The sequence below is a fragment of the Dendropsophus ebraccatus genome, chromosome 5 (assembly GCF_027789765.1).
Source record: "Dendropsophus ebraccatus isolate aDenEbr1 chromosome 5, aDenEbr1.pat, whole genome shotgun sequence".
Classification (NCBI taxonomy): Eukaryota; Metazoa; Chordata; class Amphibia; order Anura; family Hylidae; genus Dendropsophus; species Dendropsophus ebraccatus.
The window spans coordinates 12803040-12815322 of record NC_091458.1 but is presented as its reverse complement, the minus strand read 5'-3'; the positions used below and the strand labels follow the sequence as shown (position 1 = coordinate 12815322).

The following is a 12283-nucleotide window of genomic DNA, read 5'->3' as shown; positions in this document are numbered from 1 at the left end:
ATCTACACATCCCCCCATAACACATCTACACATCCCCCCATAACACATCTACACATCCCCCATAACACAGTGTCATCTACACATCCCCCATAACACATCTACACATCCCCCCATAACAGTGTCATCTACACATCCCCCCATAACACAGTGTCATCTACACATCCCCCCATAACACATCTACACATCCCCCCATAACACATCTACACATCCCCCATAACACAGTGTCATCTACACATCCCCCCATAACACAGTGTCATCTACACATCCCCCCATAACACAGTGTCATCTACACATCCCCCCATAACACATCTACACATCCCCCATAACACAGTGTCATCTACACATCCCCCCATAACACAGTGTCATCTACACATCCCCCCATAACACATCTACACATCCCCCCATAACACATCTACACATCCCCCCATAACACATCTACACATCCCCCCATAACACATCTACACATCCCCCCATAACACATCTACACATCCCCCCATAACACATCTACACATCCCCCATAACACATCTACACATCCCCCCATAACACAGTGTCATCTACACATCCCCCCATAACACATCTACACATCCCCCCATAACACATCTACACATCCCCCATAACACATCTACACATCCCCCCATAACACATCTACACATCCCCCCATAACACAGTGTCATCTACACATCCCCCCATAACAGTGTCATCTACACATCCCCCCATAACACATCTACACATCCCCCATAACACATCTACACATCCCCCATAACACATCTACACATCCCCCCATAACACAGTGTCATCTACACATCCCCCCATAACACATCTACACATCCCCCCATAACACATCTACACATCCCCCATAACACATCTACACATCCCCCCATAACACATCTACACATCCCCCCATAACACATCTACACATCCCCCCATAACACATCTACACATCCCCCCCATAACACAGTGTCATCTACACATCCCCCCCATAACACAGTGTCATCTACACATCCCCCCATAACACAGTGTCATCTACACATCCCCCCCATAACACATCTACACATCCCCCCATAACACAGTGTCATCTACACATCCCCCCCATAACACAGTGTCATCTACACATCCCCCCATAACACAGTGTCATCTACACATCCCCCCCATAACACATCTACACATCCCCCCATAACACAGTGTCATCTACACATCCCCCCCATAACACAGTGTCATCTACACATCCCCCCATAACACATCTACACATCCCCCATAACACATCTACACATCCCCCCATAACAGTGTCATCTACACATCCCCCCATAACACAGTGTCATCTACACATCCCCCCATAACACATCTACTCATCCCCCCATAACACATCTACACATCCCCCCATAACACAGTGTCATCTACACATCCCCCCATAACACAGTGTCATCTACACATCCCCCCATAACACATCTACACATCCCCCATAACACATCTACACATCCCCCCATAACACAGTGTCATCTACACATCCCCCCATAACACATCTACACATCCCCCCATAACACATCTACACATCCCCCATAACACATCTACACATCCCCCCATAACACATCTACACATCCCCCCATAACACAGTGTCATCTACACATCCCCCCATAACAGTGTCATCTACACATCCCCCCATAACACAGTGTCATCTACACATCCCCCCATAACACATCTACACATCCCCCATAACACATCTACACATCCCCCATAACACATCTACACATCCCCCCATAACACATCTACACATCCCCCCATAACACATCTACACATCCCCCCATAACACATCTACACATCCCCCCATAACACAGTGTCATCTACACATCCCCCCATAACACAGTGTCATCTACACATCCCCCATAACACAGTGTCATCTACACATCCCCCCATAACACATCTACACATCCCCCCATAACACATCTACACATCCCCCCATAACACAGTGTCATCTACACATCCCCCCATAACACAGTGTCATCTACACATCCCCCATAACACATCTACACATCCCCCCCATAACACATCTACACATCCCCCCCATAACACATCTACACATCCCCCCCATAACACATCTACACATCCCCCCATAACAGTGTCATCTACACATCCCCCCATAACACATCTACACATCCCCCCCATAACACAGTGTCATCTACACATCCCCCCATAACACATCTACACATCCCCCATAACACAGTGTCATCTACACATCCCCCCCATAACACAGTGTCATCTACACATCCCCCATAACACATCTACACATCCCCCATAACAGTGTCATCTACACATCCCCCATAACACAGTGTCATCTACACATCCCCCCATAACACAGTGTCATCTACACATCCCCCCATAACACAGTGTCATCTACACATCCCCCCATAACACATCTACACATCCCCCCATAACACATCTACACATCCCCCATAACACAGTGTCATCTACACATCCCCCCATAACACATCTACACATCCCCCATAACACAGTGTCATCTACACATCCCCCCATAACACATCTACACATCCCCCATAACACAGTGTCATCTACACATCCCCCCATAACACAGTGTCATCTACACATCCCCCCATAACACATCTACACATCCCCCATAACACATCTACACATCCCCCCATAACACATCTACACATCCCCCATAACACATCTACACATCCCCCCATAACACATCTACACATCCCCCCATAACACATCTACACATCCCCCATAACACAGTGTCATCTACACATCCCCCCATAACACATCTACACATCCCCCATAACAGTGTCATCTACACATCCCCCCCATAACACATCTACACATCCCCCCCATAACACATCTACACATCCCCCCATAACACATCTACACATCCCCCCATAACACATCTACACCCACCCCATAACAGTGTCATCTACACATCCCCCCATAACACATCTACACATCCCCCCATAACAGTGTCATCTACACATCCCCCCATAACACATCTACACATCCCCCCATAACACATCTACACATCCCCCATAACACAGTGTCATCTACACATCCCCCATAACACATCTACACATCCCCCCATAACACATCTACACATCCCCCCATAACACATCACACATCCCCCATAACACATCTACACATCCCCCCATAACACATCTACACATCCCCCCATAACACATCTACACATCCCCCATAACACATCTACACATCCCCCCATAACACATCTACACATCCCCCATAACACAGTGTCATCTACACATCCCCCATAACACATCTACACATCCCCCATAACACATCTACACATCCCCCATAACACATCTACACATCCCCCCCTTAACACATCTACACATCCCCCCATAACACATCTACACATCCCCCCATAACACATCTACACCCCCCCCATAACAGTGTCATCTACACATCCCCCCATAACACATCTACACATCCCCCCATAACACATCTACACATCCCCCCATAACACATCTACACATCCCCCCATAACACATCTACACATCCCCCATAACAGTGTCATCTACACATCCCCCCATAACACATCTACACATCCCCCATAACAGTGTCATCTACACATCCCCCCATAACACATCTACACATCCCCCCATAACACAGTGTCATCTACACATCCCCCCCATAACACATCTACACATCCCCCCATAACACATCTACACATCCCCCCATAACACAGTGTCATCTACACATCCCCCATAACACATCTACACATCCCCCATAACACATCTACACATCCCCCATAACACATCTACACATCCCCCATAACACAGTGTCATCTACACATCCCCCATAACACATCTACACATCCCCCATAACACATCTACACATCCCCCATAACACAGTGTCATCTACACATCCCCCCCCCATAACACAGTGTCATCTACACATCCCCCATAACACATCTACACATCCCCCCATAACACAGTGTCATCTACACATCCCCCCCATAACACATCTACACATCCCCCATAACACATCTACACATCCCCCCATAACACATCTACACATCCCCCCATAACACATCTACACATCCCCCCATAACACATCTACACATCCCCCCATAACACATCTACACATCCCCCCATAACACATCTACACATCCCCCCCATAACACATCTACACATCCCCCCATAACACATCTACACATCCCCCCATAACACATCTACACATCCCCCCCATAACACAGTGTCATCTACACATCCCCCCCATAACAGTGTCATCTACACATCCCCCCATAACACATCTACACATCCCCCCCATAACACATCTACACATCCCCCATAACACATCTACACATCCCCCATAACACATCTACACATCCCCCCATAACACATCTACACATCCCCCCATAACACATCTACACATCCCCCCATAACACATCTACACATCCCCCCATAACACATCTACACATCCCCCCATAACACAGTGTCATCTACACATCCCCCCATAACACAGTGTCATCTACACATCCCCCCATAACACATCTACACATCCCCCATAACACATCTACACATCCCCCATAACACATCTACACATCCCCCCATAACACATCTACACATCCCCCATAACACATCTACACATCCCCCATAACACATCTACACATCCCCCCATAACACATCTACACATCCCCCCATAACAGTGTCATCTACACATCCCCCCATAACACATCTACACATCCCCCCATAACACATCTACACATCCCCCATAACACATCTACACATCCCCCATAACACATCTACACATCCCCCCATAACACATCTACACATCCCCCATAACACAGTGTCATCTACACATCCCCCCATAACACAGTGTCATGTACACATCCCCCCATAACACATCTACACATCCCCCCATAACACATCTACACATCCCCCCATAACACAGTGTCATCTACACATCCCCCCATAACACAGTGTCATCTACACATCCCCCCATAACACAGTGTCATCTACACATCCCCCCCATCACACATCTACACATCCCCCCATAACACAGTGTCATCTACACATCCCCCCCATCACACATCTACACATCCCCCCATAACACATCTACACATCCCCCATAACACATCTACACATCCCCCATAACACAGTGTCATCTACACATCCCCCATAACACATCTACACATCCCCCCATAACACATCTACACATCCCCCCATAACACATCTACACATCCCCCCATAACACATCTACACATCCCCCCATAACACATCTACACATCCCCCCATAACACATCTACACATCCCCCCATAACACATCCCCCCATAACACATCTACACATCCCCCATAACACAGTGTCATCCACCATGGCGTTACCTTGGCTTTCTGGGGTTGGGGTCTCCTGCGGCCGGGGGCGGGAAGGGTCTCTGTCACATGGTCGCTGCAGCTCTGACTACGTTCCAGCCTGGACTGGAGACTCCTGGGGGTAGAGGGACAGTTGTCAGGGGTTCACACACTTCTATCATACCGCCATACAGAGACACCGGGAGGTTGCGGCCGTACATTACCATGAGAGGGACGTGAAGGGGTGGGGGTTGGCCTTGGAGACGAATGCGGAGCGGTGAGACGTCCTGCGGGGGAAGGGCTCCTCGTTCTCAGAGTCGGACAGCGGCTGCGGGAATAAGGGGGAAGGTTTACATGGGGGGCAGATCACCTAGTGTCTGTAACCATGGAGACACACCGCTCTGCACTGGAGCTGTATACACAGGACCGTACACACACTCACCTGGCTCGTCCTGGACGCCATCTTGTCTTCCATTTCTCGACTACCGACGGCCACATCCTCCGGAGCCGGGTCACCATTACCCTGCAGGACAAGAGCTTACAGTCTATCATGGGGTCAGGACAGGATTGTGGGGTCATATTGGGGTCAGGACAGGATTGTGGGGTCATATTGGGGTCAGGACGGTATTGTGGGGTCATACTAGGGTCAGGACGGTATTGTGGGGTCACATTAGGGTACGGGGTACCGGGGTGTCACATTGGGGGTCAGTATGGTATTCCAGGGTCAGTATGGTATTCCAGGGTATTCCAGGGTGTCAAGGGGTCACATTGGGGTCGGTACGGGATTCTGGGGGTCAGTACAGGATTCTGGGGTGTCAGGGGGTCACATTGGGGTCAGTAGAGGATTCTGGGGTGTCACAGGGTCACATTGGGGTCAGTACAGGATTCTGGGGTGTCAGGGGGTCACATTGGGGTCAGTAGAGGATTCTGGGGTGTCACAGGGTCACATTGGGGTCAGTACGGGATTCTGGGGTGTCAGGGGGTCACATTGGGGTCAGTACAGGATTCTGGGGTGTCACAGGGTCACATTAGGGTCAGTACAGGATTCTGGGGTGCCACAGGGTCACATTGGGGTCAGTACAGGATTCTGGGGTGTCACAGGGTCACATTGGGGTCAGTACAGGATTCTGGGGTGTCACAGGGTCACATTAGGGTCAGTACGGGATTCTGGGGTGTCAGGGGGTCACATTGGGGTCAGTACAGGATTCTGGGGTGTCAGGGGGTCACATTGGGGTCAGTACAGGATTCTGGGGTGTCAGGGGGTCACATTGGGGTCAGTACAGGATTCTGGGGTGTCACAGGGTCACATTGGGGTCAGTACAGGATTCTGGGGTGTCACGGGGTCACATTGGGGTCAGTAGAGGATTCTGGGGTGTCAGGGGGTCAGTACGGGATTCTGGGGTGCCAGAGGGTCACATTAGGGTCAGTACGGGATTCTGGGGTGTCACAGGGTCACATTGGGGTCAGTACAGGATTCTGGGGTGTCACGGGGTCACATTGGGGTCAGTACAGGATTCTGGGGTGTCAGGGGGTCACATTGGGGTCAGTACGGGATTCTGGGGTGTCAGGGGGTCACATTGGGGTCAGTACGGGATTCTGGGGTGTCAGGGGGTCACATTAGGGTCAGTACGGGATTCTGGGGTGTTAGGGGGTCACATTAGGGTCAGTACGGGATTCTGGGGTGTCAGGGGGTCACATTGGGGTCAGTACAGGATTCTGGGGTGTCACAGGGTCACATTGGGGTCAGTACAGGATTCTGGGGTGTCAGGGGGTCACATTGGGGTCAGTACAGGATTCTGGGGTGTCACGGGGTCACATTGGGGTCAGTACGGGATTCTGGGGTGTCAGGGGGTCACATTTAGGTCAGTACAGGATTCTGGGGTGTCACGGGGTCACATTAGTGTCAGTACAGGATTCTGGGGTGTCAGGGGGTCACATTATGGTCAGTACAGGATTCTGGGGTGTCAGGGGGTCACATTGGGGTCAGTACAGGATTCTGGGGTGTCACAGGGTCACATTGGGGTCAGTACAGGATTCTGGGGTGTCAGGGGGTCACATTGGGGTCAGTACGGGATTCTGGGGTGTCAGGGGGTCACATTGGGGTCAGTACAGGATTCTGGGGTGTCACAGGGTCACATTGGGGTCAGTACAGGATTCTGGGGTGTCACAGGGTCACATTGGGGTCAGCACGGGATTCAAGGGTGTCAGGGGGTCACATTGGGGTCAGTACGGGATTCTGGGGTGTCTGGGGGTCACATTGGGGTCAGCACGGGATTCTGGGGTGTTACGGGGTCACATTAGGGTCAGTACGGGATTCTGGGGTGTCAGGGGGTCACATTGGGGTCAGTACGGGATTCTGGGGTGTCACAGGGTCACATTGGGGTCAGTACGGGATTCTGGGGTGTCACAGGGTCACATTGGGGTCAGCACGGGATTCTGGGGTGTCAGGGGGTCACATAAGGGTCAGTACGGGATTCTGGGGTGTCAAGGGGTCACATTGGGGTCAGTACGGGATTCTGGGGTGTCAGGGGGTCACATTGGGGTCAGTACGGGATTCTGGGGTGTCACAGGGTCACATTGGGGTCAGTACGGGATTCTGGGGTGTCAGAGGGTCACATTAGGGTCAGTACGGGATTCTGGGGTGTCACAGGGTCACATTGGGGTCAGTACAGGATTCTGGGGTGTCACAGGGTCACATTGGGGTCAGTACAGGATTCTGGGGTGTCAGGGGGTCACATTGGGGTCAGTACGGGATTCTGGGGTGTCACAGGGTCACATTGGGGTCAGTACAGGATTCTGGGGTGTCAGGGGGTCACATTGGGGTCAGTACAGGATTCTGGGGTGTCAGGGGGTCACATTGGGGTCAGTACGGGATTCTGGGGTGTTAGGGGGTCACATTAGGGTCAGTACGGGATTCTGGGGTGTTAGGGGGTCACATTACGGTCAGTACGGGATTCTGGGGTGTCAGGGGGTCACATTGGGGTCAGTACAGGATTCTGGGGTGTCACAGGGTCACATTGGGGTCAGTACAGGATTCTGGGGTGTCAGGGGGTCACATTGGGGTCAGTACAGGATTCTGGGGTGTCTGGGGGTCACATTAGGGTTAGTACGGGATTCCGGGGTGTCAGGGGGTCACATTGGGGTCAGTACATTATTCCAGGGTGTCACAGGGTCACATAAGGGTCAGTACAGGATTCTGGGGTGTCACAGGGTCACATTGGGGTCAGTACAGGATTCTGGGGTGTCACAGGGTCACATTGGGGTCAGTACAGGATTCTGGGGTGTCACAGGGTCACATTGAGGTCAGTACAGGATTCTGGGGTGTCAGGGGGTCACATTGGGGTCAGTACGGGATTCTGTGGTGTCAGGGGGTCACATTGGGGTCAGTACAGGATTCTGGGGTGTCACAGGGTCACATTGGGGTCAGTACAGGATTCTGGGGTGTCACAGGGTCACATTGGGGTCAGTACAGGATTCTGGGGTGTCACATTGGGGTCAGCACGGGATTCCGGGGGCGCCTCACGTGTCTCGTTACGTCATAGTGTCCCGTGGGATGTGTCAGGACGTCACGGGCGGCGGAGCAGCAGGACACCGGGGGGCGCTCTCAGTCGTCCCGCTGCCCGGTCAGTCGCCGTCCTCGGTGGGTGTGACCCGGTACCTGGGCTGTCGCTCTCCGGGACATGCCGAGCGGGAATCACATCTCCAGCTACGGAGCCTTCACCGGATATCCGCCCACACCGCGCCTGACGTCACACAGAGCAGGACATCCGCTCGGCCACAACTGACGTCATTATTTTTCTCGAGTTTGACCGCTGGTGACGTCACCGGGCGGCCACACAGCGCTCTAATCACGTGAGTGGGCGTGTAGAGGGCTGTGACGCAATGTGGGCGGGGTTATTTATTGAACTCCGGATTAGCCACACTCATCCCGCCCCCTTCGTTTATGGTGAGTGGTGCTAGTCACGTGGTCCGAGACTACAAATCCTCGCGCATTCCCAGTCTAGGAGTGACGGGCATGCCGGGACATGTAGTCCTGTTGTCTCTGGCTGTGTACAGGCGGCTCTCACTACCAAGTCATCTCCGTTATATCTCATGCAGAGACAGTATCGCACATGGTAAGCTTAGATACACAGGCTCAGCAGACGGAACCACTCATGATAGGATTAGGTACATCAGACAGTATCGCACATGGTAAGCTTAGATACACAGGCTCAAGCAGACGGAACCACTCATGATTGAGTACGATGAGTATCACACAGCACAGGATGAGATACAGCAGACAGTACCACACACAGGATGAGATACAGCAGTCAGTATCACACACAGGATGAGATACAACAGACAGTATCACACACAGGATGAGATACAGCAGTCAGTATCACACACAGGATGAGATACAGCAGTCAGTACCACACACAGGATGAGATACAGCAGTCAGTATCACACACAGGATGAGATACAGCAGTCAGTATCACACACAGGATGAGATACAGCAGTCAGTATCACACACAGGATGAGATACAGCAGTCAGTATCACACACAGGATGAGATACAGCAGTCAGTATCACACACAGGATGAGATACAGCAGACAGTATCACACACAGGATGAGATACAGCAGTCAGTATCACACACAGGATGAGATACAGCAGTCAGTATCACACACAGGATGAGATACAACAGACAGTATCACACACAGGATGAGATACAGCAGACAGTATCACACACAGGATGAGATACAGCAGTCAGTATCACACACAGGATGAGATACAGCAGTCAGTATCACACACAGGATGAGATACAGCAGTCAGTATCACACACAGGATGAGATACAGCAGTCAGTATCACACACAGGATGAGATACAACAGACAGTATCACATACAGGATGAGATACAACAGACAGTATCACACACAGGATGAGATACATTAGAAAGTATAACACGTCATAGGATTAGATACACCAGTATCACATAGGATGAGATACAGCAGACAGTATCACACAGGATGAGATACAGCCGACAGTATCACACACAGGATGAGATACAGCAGACAGTATCACACACAGGATGAGATACATTAGAAAGTATAACACGTCATAGGATTAGATACATCAGTATCACATAGGATGAGATACAGCAGACAGTATCACACAGGATGAGATACAGCAGACAGTATCACACAGGATGAGATACAGCAGTCAGTATCACACACAGGATGAGATACAGCAGTCAGTATCACACATAGGATGAGATACAGCAGTCGGTATCACACATAGGATGAGATACAGCAGACAGTATCACACATAGGATGAGATACAGCAGACAGTATCACACACAGGATGAGATACAGCAGACAGTATCACACATGATAGGATGAGATACAGCAGACAGTATCACACATAGGATGAGATACAGCAGACAGTATCACACATGATAGGATGAGATACAGCAGACAGTATCACACATAGGATGAGATACAGCAGACAGTATCACACATGATAGGATGAGATACAGCAGACAGTATCACACATAGGATGAGATACAGCAGGCAGTATCACACATAGGATGAGATACAGCAGACAGTATCACACACAGGATGAGATACAGCAGACAGTATCACACATGATAGGATGAGATACAACAGACAGTATCACACACAGGATGAGATACAGCAGACAGTATCACACACAGGATGAGATACAGCAGACAGTATCACACATGATAGGATGAGATACAGCAGACAGTATCACACATAGGATGAGATACAGCAGACAGTATCACACATGATAGGATGAGATACAGCAGACAGTATCACACACAGGATGAGATACAGCAGACAGTATCACACACAGGATGAGATACAGCAGACAGTATCACACATGATAGGATGAGATACAGCAGACAGTATCACACATAGGATGAGATACAGCAGACAGTATCACACATGATAGGATGAGATACAGCAGACAGTATCACACACAGGATGAGATACAGCAGACAGTATCACACACAGGATGAGATACAGCAGACAGTATCACACATGTGATGAGATAAGCCGCAGCCCCTCCCCTCTGCCCTCAGTTATACAAGGTGCACGGCCACCATTGTCCTCTAATCTGCGGCTCTTCACCTGCTCCATAACTACAACTCCTATCGGGATGATGGGAGCCGGGGCCTTGCTGTGGTTTACTCCAGTTTTTTTTCTTCCATTCACTGACAGCAAGCGGAGATCTTAAAATATTAGGAAACTTCACAGCCGTCGTCTCTCAGGGCATGATGGGAGTTGTAGTTTCACACGGAGGACCACACTGGTCCAGAATATTTCCGCTCACCGACAGCAAGCAGTTATGTGATCGGAGGTCAGGGCATGCTGGGAGTTGTAGTTGTGTAACAGCAGAGAAGCTCCAAGACAGGGAACAGCGTACTGGTGTAGGTGAGGAGACTGTGATATAGTACTAGAATGTAAGGGAATGCTGGGAGTTGTAGTTTTACACAAAACCAGTATGGGGATTGGTCCCTTAAAGGGGCAGAGCCCACAGAATCTCAGCGAGGATTGTTACTGTATATATCAGTCCCCATATATGAGTGCGGTCCCCCCCCCCGGTACAGGATGGGAGCTGATATAACAGTATAATGCACCTACCTGCAGCAGTGTCATGGCGGAGTGTCCTCAGTGACGTCCAGGCCGGTACTGAGATGTGGAGCTGATGCTGCTCATATGGACACAGAGCTGGTACATGCCTGCACATGTCTGCCTGGTGGAAATACCCTGCAGCGTCACAGCCGCCACCTATAGTGTAGTGTCACAGCCGCCACCTATACTGTAGTGTCACAGCCGCCACCTATAGTGTAGTGTCACAGCCGCCACCTATACTACAGTGTCACAGCCGCCCTCTATACTGTAGTGTCACAGCCGCCACCTATAGTGTAGTGTCACAGCCGCCACCTATAGTGTAGTGTCACAGCC

General features: G+C 50.6%; 1 protein-coding gene across 2 annotated transcripts in view; it reads right to left on the bottom strand.

The window, feature by feature from the left end:
* The window catches only part of RNF169 (ring finger protein 169), a 44114-nt gene extending 32078 nt beyond the window's left edge, over positions 1–12036 (bottom strand). Inside the window, exons 1-4 of one of the 2 annotated variants that reach the window (XM_069971923.1) lie at positions 11960–12036; positions 5760–5840; positions 5542–5645; positions 5351–5453 (exon numbers count right to left, since the gene is read on the bottom strand). In XM_069971923.1, the coding sequence (XP_069828024.1) occupies positions 5351–5453; positions 5542–5645; positions 5760–5840; positions 11960–11974 (303 nt within the window). In that variant the 5' untranslated portion in view covers positions 11975–12036. Of the gene's footprint in view, positions 1–5350; positions 5454–5541; positions 5646–5759; positions 5841–8975; positions 9171–11959 lie in introns of those variants that run through there. The other variant, XM_069971922.1, reaches the window with a different exon arrangement.
* Positions 12037–12283: the final 247 nt, after the last annotated feature.